The sequence below is a fragment of the Mus musculus genome, chromosome 9 (assembly GCF_000001635.26).
Source record: "Mus musculus strain C57BL/6J chromosome 9, GRCm38.p6 C57BL/6J".
NCBI lineage: Eukaryota > Metazoa > Chordata > Mammalia > Rodentia > Muridae > Mus > Mus musculus.
This window is the reverse complement of record NC_000075.6, coordinates 106,330,629-106,351,738: the sequence shown is the minus strand read 5'-3', so window position 1 is coordinate 106,351,738 and position 21,110 is coordinate 106,330,629. Positions and strand designations below refer to the sequence as shown.

General features: G+C 52.5%; 1 protein-coding gene across 2 annotated transcripts in view; it reads right to left on the bottom strand.

Annotated features, from left to right (window-relative positions):
• Positions 1-1,216: 1,216 nt before the first annotated feature.
• The window catches only part of Poc1a (POC1 centriolar protein A), a 71,080-nt gene continuing 51,186 nt past the window's right edge, over positions 1,217-21,110 (bottom strand). Inside the window, exon 11 of one of the 2 annotated variants that reach the window (XM_006511831.4) lies at positions 1,217-2,057. Coding sequence is in view for 1 of the 2 variants with exons in the window: in NM_027354.2 (NP_081630.2) it covers positions 1,959-2,057 (99 nt within the window). In the remaining variant the exon portion in view is untranslated. The remainder of the gene's footprint in view (positions 2,058-21,110) is intronic. The other variant, NM_027354.2, reaches the window with a different exon arrangement.

Genomic DNA, 21,110 nt, shown 5'->3' with positions numbered 1-21,110 from the left:
GGCTTGCAGCAGCCGGTTACTACCAACCCCCAGCCAGGAGGCAGAGAAGGATGGGGGGATGCTCTGTTCCCACTCCCACTTGTGTTTTGAGACCGGGTCTCACTGTGAGACCAGGCCCAAACTCAGAGATCCGCCTGCCTCTGCCTACTGGGTGCTGGAATTAAAGGCGTATGCTCCCATGTGGGCCTAGCTACACTCTGCCTGCCTCCACCAAAAGAGCCCATGCTGGGTGGCGGAGGCAGCATGGGAGGGGATGACAAGGTTGGCCACACAAGCAGTGCCCTTTGGGCTGGCTGCCAGCTAAGGCTCATGGGATGGGGTGCTTGTCTCCCGAGGCAGCTTCCCTGCCAGAGGCCACTGGGCTCCTTACACCGCAGCTTCTCAGGGCATCCTGGGAGCCCCCGGGTCTTCCCCACCTGCTGTCCCTGACAATAGGCTCTGCCATCTAGTGGGACTGGATGGAGCAACAGGTTCCCTTGAGCTAGTAGTCTGCACTGGGCGGGACAGCACCTGGAGGAACAGGGTCATTACTTCAAAACTCTATCAATCAGAGCCTCAGATTGGTTAGACCACAGTATTAAGGGGTACAGCTTGGGGTGGGTAGGACCAAGGTCTGACCCTGGAATTCAGCTTTCCAAACCTAATGGAAGCTGGAGGAGGCAACCTCCCACACTACGGTTTATCAGAAATCAACACAGATTGGCCCTCTTGCCAGCCTGAAGTCTTAAGACATTCAGGCTCTGCTTCTCCTGGAAGCTGCAAGGGCTGGCTTTATTACCTACTGGTACTGACAGCTTCTGAGAAGTTCCAGCACTGAGACCCACCTTGGTGCCAGGCAGTAAGCTAGGCGGGTAAGGACCTCCCTGATTGGTTAAGCCCCAAGATGCTCAAGGCTGAAGGCACAAGCAACTCAGACATGGAACGCGCTCACTGTGGCTTTCCCAGTCCAGATGTGGAGGAAGAGGCCCCTGGAAGCCCTCATGAATGAATGGAAACAGAATGCCCGGGGTTTCCACATCCCTATGGAAGCCAGTTAAGAGGCTGTGGGTAGTACACAGGGCCTTTGGCTATCCTTGCAAACAAGGGTATCCTTGGTCTCTGAGCACTCCACTTCCTGCCACTGCTGTGACTCTCCCTTTAGGGACCTTGGGATGGGAGGGCTGAGTGGGTCTTACCCAGAACAAGCCATTCCTGCACAAGATCAGGCAAAGCAGTCTGCATTTTCAGATTCCTTTACTCTCATGCTATAGAAAGGAGGAAGCCATGGGTCTTGGTGAATATATGTGGTGACAGGAATTAAGGGCATTGCAAAGGCTCTACCTATCCCATCCAGCTTGTCCTGAACAAACCTAACCCGGGTGGGTCCCCTGGGGGGCTTTGGGCAGGGGGAGGGGTCAAATGGAAAGAAATTCTTGGCTCGTCTAAGGAAAGAGAAGTCAACTTAGAAACCAGTCGGGAGGCTGAAGGTGAGGTAAATGAAGACCTAGCAAGGGGAGAGAGAGAGAGGAGTGAGAAGAGAGAGAGGAGAGGGAGGGAGGGAGAGAGAGAAGAGAGAGAGAGGAGAGAGAGAAAGAAAGAGAGAGAAGAGAGAGGAGAGGGAGGGAGAGAGAGGAGAGAGGAGAGAGAGAGAGAGAGAGAGAAAGAGAGAGAGAGAGAGAGAGAGAGGAAAGACCACCATCTTAGGATTCTGAGTTTGTTAAACTGCATGTGGCCCTGCCTTCTGGGTCTCCAGTCTCCTTTTTGTGTGGCTCTGCCCACTGGGAGCGTCCCATTGTCAGATGGAGAGGCTCCAGGTACAGACAGCACTTGCAGGGGTGGGGAGGAGGGCACCCAATCCCAGACTGGGTAAGATGTGGCTCTCTCAGGTGGGATCCCTTTATTTATTTACTCAAGTCCCCATACAAATCCCTGGCCTGCTGTCCCCCCAATCACTGAGCTCCTGATCCTTGCTCCCCTCATCACGGTGGCGTTCTCTGCATGATTAGCTGCTGGTTCTCCAGGCACTGCTTCAGCCTGTCTTCTGTTAGTGTCAGTCGCTGTTCCAGAATGGACACTGTCTGCAAAAGAAAAGGTATCAGGCTCAGGATGGAAAGCCTGCCTCGCTGCCCTAGGAGTCAGTATAAGCCACTTCAGCCTGGTACCCAAATACCAGGTGCCTCGCTTCCCGCCAGTGGGCTATGCTTGGCCTTTCATGCCCTCTGCGCCCGTCTCTGGAGTTTGTGGGCAGCAAGAGAGAAGACAGAGGACAGATCTCATAGCCTCCAGTCGTTTCCCCAAGACAGCCATGGTCTAAGGAATCCTGAGCCCTAGTCTGGTACTCCTGCCCAGGACAGAGGCCTCCCTCCATGCTAAGGGCACTTCTTCGGAGGCTGGCAGGAAAAAGCTGGGAAGTCAGTCCTCACCTCACCAGCCCAAGCCCAGAGGGTGGGGGCTCTACTTGTGTGGGTCCTATGAGGAGAGAGTGAGACAGTGCCACCTGGGGGTGAGGACTAGGGTGATCACTGGCAAGTGACAATGCCTCATGGAACCACTTCCACACACCCAGGGTACCTAAGGCTATGTGTACTTCATGGACCAATATCAGTCTTGCAGACAGGGCTCCCACAAAAGCTGTGGAAATCTGTCTACCTCCCCTGGCTTTGGGCAGCTGTACACTTGGCAGAGAGCTGTCCCTCTGCGTCTCACCTACCCTACCAGGCTGAGCTGACCGGTCATCTAATTTCCATCACTGAGGGTTGCTGAGTGCCTACTGCACTCGTGAAGACACGGTCCCTGCACGGAGCGCAGCAAGCTTGGCTCCCACTGTCACTGGAGTGAAAGGCCAGGGAACGTTTCTCAACAGAGATCATCTCATTCCCTGAGGCTCCACGAGGGCTTGAGATTCATCCAGCAGAAAGGAGTTTTTCATATACTTAAGAAAACAGACATTTGGAGAAAGAGTTTCCCCTTCAATGCAGCAGCTATAAATTCTCACAGCATCCTGTGTGGATGTCAGCTGTCATAGAGGGTGCTCCATCTGATGGCTGGCCTCTTCTGCATGAGCTGGCCAGGGATGGGAGGACTCTGTACTCTAGATCATAGGACAGAACCTGAAAAATCACTGCCTGTAGAACAGGAACTGGACCCCCGAGGCAGAGCTAAGCTCAAAGAACTCCTCACATCTTCAAGTTGGCCAGCCAAGGACGGAGAAACGGAGGAACGGGTCTGCATCTCGTAAAAGCGGCAGTGGAAACAGCCCCTGGCTGGCCCAAGCAGCATTCCTGCGAGTTTCCATTGGCTGCTGTCAAACTCTCAAACTGCCAGAATCAGTCTCCTTCCAGACCCTTTCCGACAGACAGTCGGGACTCAAGGCCACAGTGGGGGAGCAGGACTGATGGCATTTCCTTTTCTGCCTTCTTTTTCTTTTTTCTTCCCCCTTTAAACTTTTAATAGGAACCCAATTTCCAAACGCAGAGACTGTGGATCTAAAAAACAAGATTTGCTGGGCCAATGGCAGTACTGGGGCCTCTCCTTGGTTCCATAGGAGGGAGGCCCATACTTTAGCCCAGCAGGGATGTGGTCCTTACATGTGTCCATATTAGATTAAATGGAATAATGGAGGGTGGCAGGCCCACTGGGGACACGTTTGCGTACAGTTCTGAAGGGGACTCCTTGCTTTGAAGCCTCACTGTATGTACGTCAGACCTCAAACTTGTGGCAATCCTCCTGCCTCAACCCTTGCAGTGCTGGGATGAGAGACAAGAACACCATGTCTGGCAAGGGATGCTTCATAGTGTGCCCCTCATACTTGCACTCCCCTCCCCACTACCATTCTCAGGCTTCCCTCCCTGCCAGGTCAGCTTGATGAGTCGAGACATCTTTGCATCTGGGCCACACTTTCTCTGTCTGCTCTGCCCGAGTCGGGTGGCAGTCACCACCAGGAATAACTAACTATACAGTTCCAGATACGTTGCTGGGCTTGGGCAGGAGGGGCTTTCTAGGTACCGGTGCATTAGATGCTCTCTGGCGTTCTTTGTTTGATAGTTTCCCCCTCAATGGATCCCATTCCAATAAAACACGTGCATTCATTTTCACTAAGAACAAGGGTTCCCATGACAGAACTGGGCCCTGGGAACCACGTCTTCACTTCCACTGCGGTATCTGTGTGAGACTGTAACCCACTTTAATTCGAATTGTGTATCTTTCCAGAAAAATTCTAGATTTTTTTCTTCTTCTTTTTCCTTTGTTTTGGGACAAGGTCTACTGTAGCCTAGACTGGCCTTGAACTCTATGAAGTTGAGTATGGCCTTGAACTTTTCCTGCCTCTTCTTCCTAGTGCTACCATCATGAGCTACCATCATGCCTGATTAATACCCAGTTAGGTGCTGGGCATCAAATTTAGGGCTTTGTGCACACTAGATATATGACTACCAACTCATCCCCAGTGCGTGATGCTGTTTTCTTCCCCAAAGGAGAGGATTTTCCCAGCAGTGGACAGGCCCACCAGGATCTCACACACACACTTAGCCTGGTGATATAACTAAGCAAGCCCCTGGCCGGGGTCTACACAGGTCACAGCACTGGAATGGTTGGGAGAGGCTGCTGCCACTTTGCCAGGACCCAGAGGAGGAAGGACAAAACATCTGGGGGATCATGGTGGACATCTGGGACTTCCTTGATAAGGACTAACCCTAGCCACTTCATATGGCCTTTTCATAGTGGGACTTTTACCTGTAGGAGCACATGTCTACACCAGTGTCAGGGACTCAGGGCTTGGTAAGCATGTATTGCATCAGTGTCCAGAGGACGCTGACTGACTGCGCAGTGCCTTTCAGGGGAGCCTGGTCACACAGACGGCTAGCTGCTCACCTCATTTCAACCCCATGGGAGTCTCCTGTCACTGAGGGTCTGATCTGTCTGAGCTGGGACACAAGGCCATCCCTGTCCCTCAGGATGTGAATGGGACCTTAATAAAAGTAAACCCATGGGGGCTGGAGAGATGACTCAGAGGTTAAAAGCACTGACTGCTCTTTCAGAGGGCATGAGTTCAATTCCTAGCAACCTATGTGGTGGCTCACAGCCATCTGTAATGGGATCCGATGCCCTTCCCTGGAGTGTCTGAAGACAGCTACCATGTACTCACATACATAAATCAATCTTTTTTTTTTTAAAGTACACCTGCAATATTGGTACACCACACTCCATAGCCTACCTGCCTTGACGTTCTTTAGTACAAAGGTGGATAAGACCTGGCCTTCCAGTCCCTCAGATGGAAGTGTGTCAGACCAAGTTGCAGGTGCCCGGGGGCAGAACATCTATCACAACTTCCAGCCCCAAGTTCTAAGCATGCACAGCCCAAAGAGAAGGTGGAGGCCTCCAGAGCTCCTGACTCCGCCAGCTGGCCGGCTGGCCTTGTCACACAGCTGGTAACACCGAGACACACTTTCTCCATTGCCAGCTTCCTCTCCCCAAACCTCAGGCAAATGGTCTTTAATTTGCCTAAACACCTAGGTTTGGAATTTTCACAGAAGCCATAAAAGGAAAAAAAAATGTTGGGTTGGTGAGATGGCTCCTCAGGTAAGCCACAAGACTGCCATTCTGAGTGTGATCCTTAGAATCCACGGGTGAAGGAAAGAACTGAATCCCCAGAGCTGTCCTCTGACCTTTACATGCATGCTGTGGTACGTGTGCAGGCATGTATGTGTATGCATGTATGTGTGTGCATCATACATATACAAGAAAGAGAAGGAAGGAAGGAAGGAAGGAAGGAAGGAAGGAAGGAAGGAAGGAAGGAAGGAAGGAAGGAAGGAAGGAAGGAGGAAGGAACCACAGGAGCTCACACAGTGATTCGGAGAGAGGGCCTCAGGCCACACAGACCTGAGAACTGCAGGAAGAGCGCGGAGGATGTGGCTGCTGTCGGGAGGGGCTACAGGGCTGTGGGAAGGCAAGGTGGAACGGAGGGAGGGTGTGAGGGGTGGGGGTGGTTCAGACTGGAGACAGGGAAGCCCTGGAGGAAAATAGACAAAATTAGAGAACTCTCTGGAGAGTGAGCCAAGACTCAGGTTAGAGAAGAGAGCCCAGGAGAGACAGGGAGTGTGAGGTCCCTTGGAGGGGTCCGAGGGACATAGTCAGCCTTGTCTTGGTCTAGAGGAGGCTCAGTGAGCAGCAGAATAAGCGCTTCTGAGTTAATCCTCACTGAGGGGAGAGCCGGAGGGGGGGAAAGGGAGGAGAAGCCCCTGATGGAGGACAGGGGACAATCCAGGGTGCTGTGAGCCCTGCGTGCGGAAGACAGCCAGGGAGGGCCTGCCCAGCCGAGGTGAATGGATAGCAGAAAGGGAGTGAGGTTCTGGGGACAAAACCCAAGGGCGTAGTGACAAGTGGCTGGGCCAGCCCTTGGCTCAGCCCAGCAAGTGAGGATTTAGGAGCTGGGGCCAGGGGGTGGGGCTGCCAGTGTGACTCATCTTGGGCTTCTGGAGGAAAATCCTCCTAGGATAGGCTCAACAATGGTATTCTATTTCCATCCTGATTTTTCTGTGAGGGGAGGGAAGACAGCAATCTGCCCCCGGTTAGGACAACATTCCCCAGGCAAATACGGCTTCTTTCACTCACAGTTCAAGGCGAGTAAGACATTTTATGTAATACTCTGAAGGGCCTTCTACACAGTCTAAAAGGAATGGACTCTAAAGTGACAGCCTTTATTTTTAGTCACCTAAGTACCATGGTGATTCTCAAAGAAGCTGCACCAAAATGCAAGCCTGGCATGTCTGGCACTGGGCTCCCTGGCCCAGGGCCGTTTTGAAGATGTCTTTCTGTACCAGCATGAGTTATGAGGTGTCTGCTGAAGGCCCACTAGGATCCCAAGAAAGCTCGGGGACCCCCAAACAGCTGAATCTAGCTCCTCCTGCCTTGTCCTTGACAGGACCAAGAACCCACAGTGGCCTGACCGGATGCCCTGCATGGCACCGAGCCTGGGTTTGAGCATCTGCTGGCTTGAGGTGACCGAGGGGAGACTCTTAGCCTCCCTGACTGGTGTGACTAGGAAGATAGGGTGAGTTCACAGGGCCTCACAGGTGGCCACACTGCGCTGGTGGTTCCTGCAAACTCCCAGAGAAGGGTTCTCTGGGCATTTTAAGGAGGGGTGAGAAAGTCCAGGACCCCGGAGATTAGATTTCTTCCTTAAGGGAAGGTGAAATAGTGAAAAGGTCAGGTACAACTTGTGTGGTTGTCCCCTCACCTCAGGGAGCGGCCCCTGACACCCTCATGCTCTCTCCCTGGGTTATGTGGGCCTGTCATTGTCCCTTCTACTTCCTCATGGTCACCTCCTGCTCATCTCCTGTCTCCTCACCACTGGCCTCCCCTACAGTCTCACCAGCCCCTTTCCCTCTCTGGCCTGGTTTTCTCAAGGTGGGCTTATACTGCATCTTTCTACAACTTTTTGTTTTGTTTTGTTTTGTTTTGTTTTGTTTTGTTTTTCGAGACAGGATTTCTCTGTGTAGCCCTGGCTGTCCTGGAACTCACTTTGTAGACCAGCCTGGCCTCAAACTCAGAAATCCACTTGTCTCTGCCTCCCAAGTGCTGGGATTAAAGGCGTGTGCCACCACCGCCCGGCTCTACAACTCTTTCTTCTTGTTTATTTCTTTTTCTATCCCACATTTCACTGTGTATTTGGGAAGAAGGCAAAAGAGCGGACCTGGGCGAATGTCTTACTGACTGGGATGGCGCCCCTGACATAACGGGCTCTGGGCCTCAGGCTGCAGCTCTCAGGGCTGGGGAGGCCACCTCTGGGATTGACACACATCACAAGGTGGCAGATTGATGCACAGGATGAGTGGAAAGGCTGAGGGACAACTGGCAAACAGTCGGGAGGCCAGTGTGCTTGAGTAGGAAAAGATACACGAGAGAAATATGGGCTGAGGTCATGATGGTGGTGGTGCAGGCCTTTAATCCCAGCACTAGGGAGGCAGAGGCAAGCGGATCTCTGAGTTCAAGGTCAGCCTGGTCTACAGAGGTCTACAGGATGGCCAGGGCTACACAGAGAAACCCTGTTTCAAAAAGAAAAACAAAACAATTAAAAAAAAGAAAAGAAAAGAAAAGAAAAAAAGAAAGAAGGAAGTTAGAGTAGAGACCTAGCCAAAAAGAGGAGGGAAGGAGGAAGCCTCCATTGTGTCACTAAGTCACAGGTCTGAGCAGGTGCCATCGGGAAAGATGATATGGTGTCTGCTGGTGGCTGAAGGAACTCTGGGTGAAGACCTGACCCTAGCCCCCTGGTCCCACAAGCAGAGGGATGGAAGGCTCAGAGTCACAGACTTTCGAGCAGCTACTGTTCCCTCAGCCACTGCCACCACCTGTGCAGAAGACCTACCACATGCAGGACAAGGGACTCTGGCTCCTGAGGCCTTCTAGACATTGCTGTCACCAGCAGAAGTCTGGAAGGGCTGAGTTTTGGCAAAACCGTTCTGCTATCACCGATGGTAAGTGACATATATCTCAGGAGGAATTACGAAGTGAGCTGTTAGGCACATGGTGTGCCGGCCACTCTAGCTATACTTCTCAGATACATGGCTAGACTCTCGGGAGGGTCTGCACATGCGCAGGACTCACCCCAGCTTCCCTCGGTTACCTGACTCCCCACTCAGCTCTGGGGACCTTCTTCCCAGCAGCTACGACCCGCCCTGGCCAAAGCACTTCCCTGTGGTCAGGTCTTATTCCAAGGAGAATCCTGGGCCCTCTTAGGCGAGGGAATAGATTCCAGAGAGGAGGGCACCTCCTGGGCCTGCTCCATGAGCTGGAAAGTAGGTAACACGGAAGTGGGCAAGGTGGCTAAGCCAGGCACCACGTCACATGCCTGCCTGGGCAAGAGGAGGACGAACTGAAGTCTAGCAGGGAAGCCTCGGCCTGAGACATCTTCCCTAGTCTGTAGCAAGACAGAGATCCACTGTGGCTAGGAAAAGACAGCAGCATTGGGCAGAAGGTAGCACTCGGCTGTCTCATAGCAACCATGGTAGCCCCAGCAGGGCTCTGCAGAGAAGGGGTTCCTTCTGCGCTAGCACACACCAGCCTTATGGGCCCACGCCTTCCCTGCCTGCCTGTCCCCTCAACACCCACATCGCAGCTTCCTAGTGACCCCTGTTCTGGGTGACTCTTGAATCCCATCCTTCCCACCGCCTCTAGGATGTGATACCTTTTCTACCCAAGACATCAGACTCCTTGTGTGTGACACTCAAATGGCACTTGTGGCCACTACTGCTTCCTGAAGCCCAGGGACAACTTCTGTCCCAGGATCCCCTCCTCGCCCCAGCTCATGCTTGGGGCCTGCCTTCCTCTCCTTTGTGTTTGTGGCTGCAGCAGGGGTGTGAGCCCCTGGGAAATGTCGCAGCGAGTCTCAGTGAGAAGCTTTGGCCTGTAGGACAAAAGAGCAGGATCCTGACTTTGATGGCCCATGCTCACATCTGAACCTGACCAGCTGGCCGACTGGCCTCGGCTACGTTACCATACTTAGGGCTTCAGTTCTCTTGTATGTAAAATACAGCTCTCAAAGCTACTGCAATGCTCACTTAATAACTCATGTTTATTTAACACATACCATAGGGGTAGGAATAGGATGCACTGTAGGCAACATGATGCCCCTAGCTCTTGCCCTGGCTAGGCTTTGGAATTTTGGGACACACTGATGTTCCAAAGGAGTTTCCTGTGATCAGTTCTAGGAGGGTCTGAGGCAGTGGGGTGCAAGGAGGTCTGTGGCTTCTTATAGCTCCCCTACGATGGAAAACTGTTCTTAATCATTTCCAGGACTGTGGCTGATTTGGGCTCCCCCCAGGAGGTCTCTCTGGAGGGTCTTGGGTTCCCCAGTATCCCCCCAAATACAGGACTCTTTTTTTCTCCCCCCCCCCCCCGGACTCTTATTAGAAGCTAAGGAGTGTCATAAAAAAAAGGTTCAGTTACTCTGGCACATCACTGTGAGTAAAAGTGGTAGGTGTGGGAGAATGTTCTAGGGATGGCCACTGGCTCTAGGAACCTGGACTGTGCTACACACATCTAACTCCTTTGTTCATTTTAAAGACAGAAAATGTGGAATTAATCTCCCTATCACATGGTTTTGACTCTACTCAGATTCTCAACATCCAAAACAGAAGCAATGAATGGGGAGTCTCTCTCTGGTGTGAGGTCTTATGAGCTATTAAATCAAAGTACAAATGCCGAGTAGGCAGTCTGTCCCAGCTCTACCCTGTCTCTAGCAAGCACGTGTACACAGAGGAAGCCCTGTCTTGCTGATGGTGGACCATGGCCAGTCACATGTGAAGATGACTAGGAACTAGAGGGGGACAGGCTGCTAGTTTGAGTTCAGTCCTTCGTGACACCCAGGCTCTTGGTCACAGCCCACATCAAATGGTTTGTTGCTCAGGGGCTTTTAACTCTGAGGGTGCCCACACTGGCCCTCAAGCAGCCTGTCAGACATCTAGTGCATAAATCTTGTTCACAGACAAGTTCCAAGTCTTCCTGTTCCAGGACACGGGGGCACTTAGAAAGTATGTGATGGACAAATGCTGAGTCCTGAGTGCTGGGAGAGTAGAGAGAACACAGTTCCCTGAGCGCAAAGGGCAGCCCAAGGCTGTTGGTGGGTCTGCCTGGCTGCTGGAGAGCACTTAGTTCATTTTAATCCCAGGCTATGGCAAGTTTAAGTGTGGCAGGGGAGGGAGAGGGGTGATCGACACCAGCGGCCCCACCCCGAGCATGGCCCTCCAACTGCCTGGCCGTGGGAGAGCCCCCTCTCCCTGACTTTAGGAGAGCAGGAAATGGGGGAAGACAAAGTCAGAGCTGGAGTCAAAGGATCTGTGGGTTCCTCCTCTTCCCATCAGCCCTCATTTGATGACTTACAGCTTTAAGGCCGGAACTCTGGAGGGAAGGAATGGAGGTCCTCTCTTCTGAGGACATCTGTAATGCTGAAGTACCCAGGATCACACATAGCTGGCCCATAAAACAAGAATCTACAGAAATCCCTCACAATCTCTAAACTGCCCCCCCTCCCGCCCAGCCCCCAGTCGGCTGCAAGCAATACAAGCTTTCCTGGGTCCCGGCTCTGTTTCACATTATCTCAGGGGTGTAGAATTTCTCTGCTGTGTTCGCCTGCCCCAGTCCCCATCGCTACTGAGGATTAACTTTCTTAGGGAAGTACACGGAATGCATTTTCTATCCTTGGATTAGCCACTGGGATAAGGAATTTTTTTTTAGCTAGCTTCAGACACACCAGAAGAGGGTGTCAGATCTCATTACGGGTGGTTGTGAGCCACCATGTGGTGGCTGGGATTTGAACTCAGAACCTTTGGAAGAGCAGACAGTGCTCTTATCTGCTGAGCCATCTCGCCAGGCCTGTGATAAGGAATTTTGACTAATTTTCCTTCTTCTGGCTTCATAGCAATCCCTCTTTCCACCTCTCAAATAAGCAGAGCCTCTCCTTAGATGGAGAAGCTATAAAAGGGCCCACCTCCAGCCTTTGTAAAGCCAGATGCTCCTGGGACCTGTGGAGTACTGCTCACACCAGAGGAGACCAAAACACAGCCCTGCCAACGTGGACCTGGGTTTAGGCGCCTCTCCTTGCCAGCCATGGGAAAGCCACCGGGGAAGCCAGGTATCTGACAGAACCTAAGGCACAGGACGCAGGCACGTTTATCCAGAGGTTCTGCTACACTGACTCTACACTGAGCCCAACAGAGCTAAGTAGGTGCAGGAACCTTGGCCACCTTTTACATCCCCAAGCCTGGGAGACTGCTCTGCAGCTGGGAGGCTTGCAAACCATCACTGCAAGCCGGGCAGGCTAGCTGCAACTCCTGCCCAACAGGACAGCTGCAGGGACAGAGAAGGGCATGTGTCATCAGGGTGGGTTTCATAAGCTTCCCCTGTCACATGGACACACCAGGGAAAACCCACTTCGCTGCCCTGACTTTTCTTTTTTCTTTTTTTTTTTGGGGGGGTGGGGTGGGGGGTCCAAGACAGGGTTTCTCTATATAGTCCTGGCTGTCCTGGAACTTACTTTGTAGACTAGGCTGGCCTCGAACTCAGAAATCCACCTGCCTCTGCCTCCTGAGTGCTGGGATTAAAGGCATGCACCACCACGCCTGGCTGCCCTGACTTTTCTAGAGGCGCCAGACAGGCCAAGGTCAGGACGAGGCATGGACCCGCTCTCCATGCTGTGCTAGGCTAAGCTCAACCTTCCACTTTCCCTTCTGGGTGCAGCCCCAGGGTAGGAAAAGGGTTTGTGCTCACCTACAGACTTGAGTCAGAGTGAGTGGAGGGGAATAGCAGGCCTGGCGCGGCTTTTCTGCTTCCCCTGGTTTGGTGTGATGGAACTTCAGCAGAGAGAGCGCCTGGCAGCCAGTGCACAGGGTCAGTTGTGGCTCGGTTCATGGCAGCATCAGCCTGTCTGCAGCTGTCTGACACAAAGCTTACACAGGCCCCTTGTTTGTATTCTGTGTTTGACCCTTCCTTTAGAGGGCTCCAAATGAACAAGAGCAGACACTGGAGTCCCTTTACCCATTTCTAAGCACATCCCGCACCAGCCAGAATGAGGGGTGCATGCACGCATCTCATGTGTCCCCCTTCCAGCCTGCCCTACTACTCTAGCGTGAAGCCGCAGAAGAAATCTCCTATGACCAACCGTGAACATTCCCAGGCTCCAGAGGTAACCACAGCCACTGCCCAGCCCATTTCACTCTGCAGCTTCTTTGGGGGAGGGGTGTTTCTTTTCACCACAACCGCAGACGGGGATGGAAGATGGAAAGCAAGAGATGTCTGCCAGGTCCCTATGGGAGCTGCCATCCAGCCTTCCATGCAATACCAAATGCAAGCTAGGTTTGAAGTGCAGCTAATGAGCTGCGTGCCAGGAGGGGAGGCTGCAGGCTGCCTTGACTAGGTATTTGAGGCGGGAATGGCCTCCCCCACCCTTCCCTATTGTTAAGCCACAGGAGCCAGTGGACTGAATGCCAAAGGCAGAAACAGGGCTGGGGAGGAGGAGCCAGGGACTAGACAGATGTTCTTATTCTTCCCTGGAGTGTCTACAACTAGTTAAAGGCAGGCATCAAGCCTGTCCCCACCACAGATTATACAATGTCTTGAGTCCCTTGTCTCCCAAGAAGTAACCTCTCAACAGAAAGACAAACGAGCCTCTTGTCTCCAAGTGGCAGGGCTCAGGCCCTTCTGAACTTGACTGTGCTGAAAGGACAGCCCAGGAATGCCCGTATGGAGAGGATAAGAAACTCACTCTGGACTGCCTGTGTGTGCTTAGATGTGCCTGTTAGCAAACGCTGGTGTGCAGAGGGTGGTCTCGGTGGAAACAAACAAGTACCCTCTTGTAAGTGGGGACTGCCAGAAGGCATGCGAGGGAATTCTTGCTCTGTACCTTCCCTACAAATTGGGTTTGGGACCCCATGAGAGGACCCATAGGGAAAATGTGTAACTACTTAAGAATCCAGTCTGTTCCTACAATCGACAGCTGGCCTGACTGACAAGGAAGGACACTGAAAGCCCCACAGGCAGTCTTGCAGCATGGCCACCGCAGAGGCGTGGGCTAGCAATCTCCCCTTTCCCACTAGTATGGAAGCGGACACTTTATGCCAGGAGCCCATTAAGCAGGGAACTGCAGGGTAGGGGCAGTTAGAGTATCTAAATTCCCAAATCAAACAAAACCCCTTGGCCTTGTTGAACGACATCAGCAGAGCTCAACACCTGGAAAACTTAACTGCCAAGGAGCCCCAAGTCAGCAGAGCTGCTATGGCCTGGTTCTTCTCGCTTAAATTTCTAGCCTTGGATTAGAGTGTAGCAGTCTCTATGAGCCACAGGGACCCAACTGTGACATCACTGCATGGCTGGGGCTGGCCTGAAGCACTGCCTGCTATTAAAAAACCAGTTGGAGCAAGAATTTGCAAGAATTTCATGGCTTGGTATTTTTAAAAAGCAGCAAGATGTGAAACTTGAGTCAAAAATAGCTCTGCTGTCGGCTCCTGAAACAGAACCACTGAGCCCCTGGCTAAGCCTGTGCGGGCTGCGCACACAAGCCTCCCAGGCTCCCGAGTCACCGTCGACATCTCCATGCTCCACCCCGTGTCCCGTGTCCTGAAGAGAAAACCAGAGCCTCAAATGATCAAGAGTGCACCAGGGCCCTGCCGAGCAATCCTTCAGGACTCCAAATCCACAGTGTAACACAGGGAGCCAATGGGGAGCTGAGCTGATCAAGACTCTAGAGTTAGCCTGCTAGCTAACTTTCCTATAGCATCAATATAGGGGCGCAAAAGGAAAGAGCATGCAGGTCAGAGCCTATTCCAGAGTCACTCCAGACGTGACAAGCGAATGTGGCAGCCCTAGGGTCTGGGTTGAGTCCTCAGGTCTTGCCATGAGGGACAAGCCTGGCATGGCAACAGAACAGATTTCACAATGCCTCCTGGGAAGCCCCGGCTCTACCAGAATTGTCTGCTGCCTACCTCACAAGACAGAAAGGTGGCGAGCACAGTGGTTGCATCCCTGTTTCTGAAGGACAATACAGGCAGGGGGACAGCCAGCAGTGCAGAAGCAGCAGGAATGGCCACTCCGAGGGCCTCTCACTGCTGCACCAGTTGCTTCACCCTACAGAAGGCCTTAAGGAGCAAAGCCCAGCCACAGCGGCCAGGCCTTGCTGCTCCTGCTTCTGGCTTTGCCCTCCCACAGGCTTCAGCCTTGTTAGCAAAACTGACAGAGGTAGGCAGGCTAATGGAGAAATTGATGAGGGAGCCACAGGGCAGTGCATGCTGTGCATGGAGGCGATGAGCTCAGGGTCCTCCCAGGGAAGGCAAACACATACAGGACACGCCTTTAATCTTTAAGCTGAGCACCAGGCCAGCCAATGTTACACGCTGAAACCCTGCCTCTCTGTGCCCCCTCCCCCCATTATTTTCAGGGCTAGAGAGAGGTCAGCCACTAAGAGTCTCGCTGCTCTCCCAGAGGACCTAGGCTTGGTTCCCAGCACCCACATGGCAGCTCACAATAATCTATAACTCTAGATCTAGAGGGTCTGATGACTTCTTTTGGCCTCCACAGGCACCAGACACATGGAATGCACAGACATACAAGCAGACAAAACACCCATATACATAAAATAAAAATAAATAAATCTTAAAAAAGAAGGAAGAAACACCCACATTTCCCCCAAGCCAGTTGCTGTTGATGTCTAAGAGAAAACTCCTAAACGTTGGCTGGGCCTTTCACAGGGGCCTCCCAGGCTGCTGCAGTAACTGGATTCTAAGAATGACTGTCATGAGAACTGTTCATCTTTCAGAACTTCAATCTTGGCCCTGGATGCTTTAGTCCAGGATCAACAGCTTCACCCCAGTGCCAGTGTCACCTTCTGTGCACCCTCCTCCCCCCAGACACCTGCACTTCCCTGGCAGCTCACAGGACTCCTGGACTTAAATGTCCACTCCTGCTGTTCCCAAGCTATAGGCTCTCAGGGCTGTCCCACGGTGCCATGTACAACACTGGAAACTGCTGGTCTTTATCATAGCTGCCCCAGTCCAGTTTACCAGCTAACCAAGGACCTAGTAGGTTTGGCTATACCCTGCATTCAGGAGGCAGAAGCAGGTAGATCTCTGAGTTTGAGGCCAGCCTGGTCTACAGAGCGAATTCCAGGACAGCCAGGGCTACACAGAGAAACCCTGTCTCAGGTGGGGGACTGGGGGTGGAGGAGAAAGAAAGAAAGAAACAGGCCACAGGAATTATATCAAGGTCTAAGACATCCAGTTGCCTTCACATCTAGGAAAGTGCATGCGCTGAGACATTTGATAGGCAGGCGGCTTGTTCAGTGAGCGTCTCCATGCTTGGTGGGGATGAATGAAGCTGAAGAATCCTGGCTACTCTAAGCATGGATGGCATCCAGCTAGGATCACATCCTCCATGAGCTCAGCAGAGGAGCAAGTGAAGCCCCAGGTAGCAGCCTCACAGGGACAGTAAGAGCGAGCTATCTCCTACAGCAAGAGCACAGGCCAGGGTAAGAGAGAGGGAGAGAGGGAGGGAGGGAGGGAGGGAGGGAGGGAGGGAGGGAGGGAGGGAGGGAGGGAGGGAGGGAGGGAGGGAGGGGGAGAGAGAGAGAGAGAGAGAGAGAGAGAGAGAGAGAGAGAAGAGGAAAAGGGAGGAGAGAGAGAGAATATGGTGCGCATGTGTGTGTTCTGGGTAGATGGCCTTAGGGGCTAGCCTTCTGGGTTCTGATTACAGAGCCCTGAGCAAGAACCGTGACTTTGTCCTTCAATTGGGCCAAGTTTGTTCTAAAGGAAGTGGCTCCGGTGGGCAGTAGCAGAGGCTGAAATGAGGGTAATGCGAATGCAGGGCAAGCACTACCTATGTCCCAGCACTTTTATGTAAACTCTCTTAACAGCTAAGACGACTCTCTAGCCTCAAACTTTTAAAAAATTATTCATTAGTGAAGGAAGGAAGGTGCACAAAGTCCCCAGCACGTGCACAGAGGGGAAGGGATGGCCCTGAAGGGTCAGTCTCTCCTCTCAGCTTTATGAGGATTCCAGGGATCAAAGATTGGCAGGCACAGCAAATGCCTTACCAAAAAAGAAGGTGAGACATCTTGTTGGTTCTGCAGGACACTCTTGATAAAGACATCCCAAACTGTTTAGCAAGGGATGCAGGGATACAGGGATGCAGGGGCGCAGGGATGCTCTGCCCACGGTGGCTAATCGGGATTACCTGCTTCCTGCCAAAGCCACAGCTGGGTGGACCCAGGCTGGATCCAGGGGAAGCCATTACTGAGGCCTTCTCAGCACCTGGCAAGATGCTAACTTCCATGAAGTCCAAAGGCAAGCTCAAGTGAGGGTACAGAGGAGAGCCCCGGAAGAGCTGCTGGCTCCAGCCAAGTATCAGGATGTGCATACTCAGGGGCTTCCCATCTAAAACAATTTGAGGAGTCTTCAGGCCACCAGAAGACTGGGCCGATTGGGAAAATACAGACAGGAAGAAAGGGAGCAAAGGGTCCCACACCTTGCAAGGTCATTTCAAAAGCTGTGTTCCTCTTATAGATGCCTCTGTCCCCAGACAGAGTTTCTCTATGTACCCTGTCCTAGAACTCACTCTGTAGACTAGGTTGGCCTTGAACTCAGAGATCCACCTGCCTCTGCCTCCTGAGTGCAGGGATTACCGGCGTGCACCACTATACCTGGCTCGTAAGTACACTTTTGAAACTTAATGTGTGCACTTTACAAACATGGGAGTCTCTAAAAGGTAAAAGCAGCTCAGCCCAACGTGGGGCTAAAGAACTGACTTCTGACGTAGCACAAACCTTACGGGCAGCTGGGAATCTGAGGGCCTGAAAGGCGTCTTGATGTTAGGTGCCACCTTGTTGCCTTGGGAGGCTGGAGCCTCAGTTTTGCTGATCTCTCCATCCATTTCCTTGACCTGCAGTGAAGTCTGGCTCCCTGGAGCAAGCCTGTGACAGCTCTGCCTCTTGCCTAAGTCTCTGTCTCACATTCCTCCGGCTTCTGCCAGGCCAGGCTCCAGCTCTGGTGTCTTCAGTGTCCCATCACTCCTGGGTTGCTGCTCTGTAACCCCCACCAGAGGACTCAAAGCCTCCATGCCTGGCTCTTAGCTTCTGCAATGGCCCCAGCTGCCTGCTCCCCCTTAAAGCCTGGCTCTGACGTCACATTCAGTTAAGGAGGCCTCTCATGGATGGCACTGGGTTTCACACAAGGGCAAACAGAATGGGCTCGGTGAATGTGTGTTCACAGGGGGAACCATCACTGCTATTGGAAGGGCTGAGAAATGGCTGCCTTGGGCCTGGGAAGGTCTAGCTTCAGGAGGCAGTAGACGACTGGAGGAAGGCTTTGTGGTGCTGTCATACAGAAGGCTCTGGCCCCAGCAAGCCTTGGGTTGTAGCAATGGGAAGAGCAGCTCCTAACATGACAAGAGTACAAAGCCCGCTGGGCACTGCTTGATGAGCCCCACGGGTGAGCATATTTCATATTCCCAGAGCCCTGGAGACTGGGTATAGGAGGCTGAGGTTTTCCTCGGATCACCACGGGAGGCTGCAGCGAAGCCAGAGATACTCTGAGCACTGAGGGGGGAGGAGGAGTGGTGCTTAGTTTCCCGAATTTAGGACTTTTCTTTCTAAGAGGGCTGCTTGGGGCAGAGTGTCACCCTGGAGAGGGCTGGGAATTTGTGTCTGTCCCTCAGACTGGAGGTAAACAGACTACAAACATCCACAGAGGCTGTCTTGTCACCACCCACACCCCCAGACAGACTGTTTACTAAGAAGGTAGGTTTTGTTTGTTTATATTTTTTGTTGCTCAGGTTGGCCTCACACTGTTGATCCTCTTGCTTCAGCATTGCAAGTGCCAGGATTGCCAGTGCGAACTACGATTTCAGCTTTAAGAACTAGGGCCCTAGCTGGGTGGCGGTGGTGCATATCTTTAATCCCACCACTTCGAAGGCATAGGTGAGTTCGAAGCCTGATCTACAGCACAAGTTCCAGGACAGCCAAAACTACATAGAGAACCAAAACAAACAAACAAACTAACTAACTAACTAAAACAAGAAAAGAAAGAAAAAACCCTAGGGTCCTCTGTAACAGGGTACTGGAGGGCCCGTGACTCATTCAGAAATCATCCCTGTCCACCATCCAGCACAATAGCATGGCTCTGCCTGGATGGATGCTCTGCAGGATAGAAGTGTAAGCAACCCAGGCGGTACCATCTCCTTCTAGGGGGCCTGGAGGAGACAGACTTCCTTGAGGAGGAGGAAGAGGGCAGTAAGTTTGCTCACACAGCACGACAGATGATTCACGTGGACATCACTGAAGGGGAAGTCAGTGCTGAGGTGGCCAGAGCACAGATAGCTTTAGGACCAAGCACATAGTGTTGAGGGGGTAGCACCCTAGGCCAGCACTCACATACTAAATGGAGTCCTGCTCAGCAAGCCACTTGAAAAGGAAGGTGGCATCAGCTGCCTGGGCTCAGCCTCAGGAGAGGGCTGGTTCAGTTAGGACCAGGCCTCCCAAGAGCATGGTCTGGGGAATTCAAATGTACCATGTAGAAAAGGGGGATGAGCTTGTGTGGGGCGGTAAGGAATCCGAGCTTCCTCAAGGCACAGTGGGTTCAAGGGCGACTCTTTTCACTTCGTGGTACCAAAGAACACATGGCACTGTCAGAAGAGAAGGCCACTGTGGAGTTGCAAGGAGACCAGTGTCACGTAGGACATCCTGACACCCAGCTGCTGGCCACTTCTACTCTGTGATCCGAGTTTCTTACAAAGCTACTATCACCCTCCTGATTGTTCACACAAACAACCTCCCGTGTGTACCCCTAAGTCAGCAGCAGGAGATGTTTTTGGCGCTGTATGCCTGCATTTTTAGCCATCTTCTCAGACTTAATTTCCAGTTTTATCCCGTGAAGTCTTAATGACTCCACCTGCCCTGACCTCTCACTCAAAGAGGCTGTGAAGAACAGGAGGCAGTTTCTGTCGGGCTTGAAGTGAGTTTTTCATCTTAAAACCTTGGCACACTGCTCGTGTCTCTTCAGAGAAGGCGTTCTTTCTTCTCAGGGGTTAACAGGCTTCCCAGAATGTCTGTACACTGTGCTCTGGAGTCCCACAACCCTAACAACAGCCACTCAGCCTCTCCCGTGGGTGCCTCCCATCTGTGTGCCCAGGGCCTAGAGTCCGGGAAGGACTAGCAGGCAGCTTGAGCTCCACTTCTATTGGCTGTCCTCTGCAGGCCTCCTGTAGGGCTGAGCTAGGGGCAGCTCTGCCTCTCCCTGCATTTACAGTCTTTCCTAGCAGGCTGTCCTACAGCTTCGTTAACAAAAGCCAGCACGGTAGCAATCTGTAGGGTCCCTGCCAGGCATCTAAAGCCACTGCACCAGGGAGACAGAGCATCTTCCAACACTGCCTTGCCCACTGCTCCCCTTGTGCCACATGTCAGCTACCCTGGATTGGTTCCTCCAGACCACAGGCAGGTTGCTCTTCTGTCAGGGCCTCCCTCAGATGTGATGCTCCTCTGGGCAACCACGGTGAAGCTGCCACCCTTGTTGGGGGCCATTGCTCTTACTGAAGGTTCTATGCTGTAAGTTAAGCTCCCAAGAGCAGGACCCACATTTACCTCACTGAAGAGGACCACAGGCCATAGGAAATGTTTACTCAGCAGATACCTGGAATCAGGCAAGAGCCAAGCACTCTGCAGAGATTCAAATCCCCTAACCCTTACCAAGACAGCAAAGGTCAGCGCCCCGACCTCCTGTGCATCAGTCAGGGCACCGGAGTTTAAAGCACTAAAGGGGCCATCCCACAGGCAGCTGGGCAAAGCACAGATGGCACTGAGGTCAAAGCCAGGCTTGCAGAGAGTCCAGCTCCCAGGCTCTAGTTCCCGCCAGGTGAGAACAGCATGAATGGACAGTATTCCACTCAAAGCACTGTTGTGACCCAGCCATACCAGGGCAGGCAAACTCTGGCAGGGACTTGTGTGGTGATTTTGGAGTCTAGTGGCTGGGGCTTCCATAGCTTTTGATAAAGTCAGAATCCCAGGGAAGACACTGATAGTTCATTAATGTCAGCTGGAAAACAGATCCATTCTGGCCCCCACACCCCCTTTTATACTCACAGAAACCAACCTTCGTTCGTTCGTTTGTTCCTCCCTCCCTCCCTCCCTCCCTCCCTCCCTCCCTCCCTCCCTCCCTCCCTCCCTCCCTCCCTCCCTCTCTCTTTCTTTTCTAAGATACTATGTAACCTTGGTCAGCCTAGAACTTATTAAGAGCAGCCTGAAGACTAATTATAGACCAGGCTGGCCTCAAACTCACAAACACCCACTTCCTCTGCTTCCCCGGTGCTAAAACCAAAGGTGTAAGCGCTGTGCTGGCTGCTTCTATGTCAACTTGACACACGTACAGTAATCTGGGAAGAGGGAACCTGAGTTAAGAAAACGCTTTCATAAGATCCGGCTGCTGGTAACCTCCAGGGCATTTGCTTAGTGATTGATGAGGGAGGGAGGGAGCAGCCCACCATGGGAGGAGCCAGGCTGGTGGTCCTGGATTCTTTAAGAAAGCAGGCTGAGCAAGCCAGTAAGCAGCATCCCTCCATGTCCTCTGCATCAGCTCCTGCTTTCAGGTTCCTGTCCTGGGTTT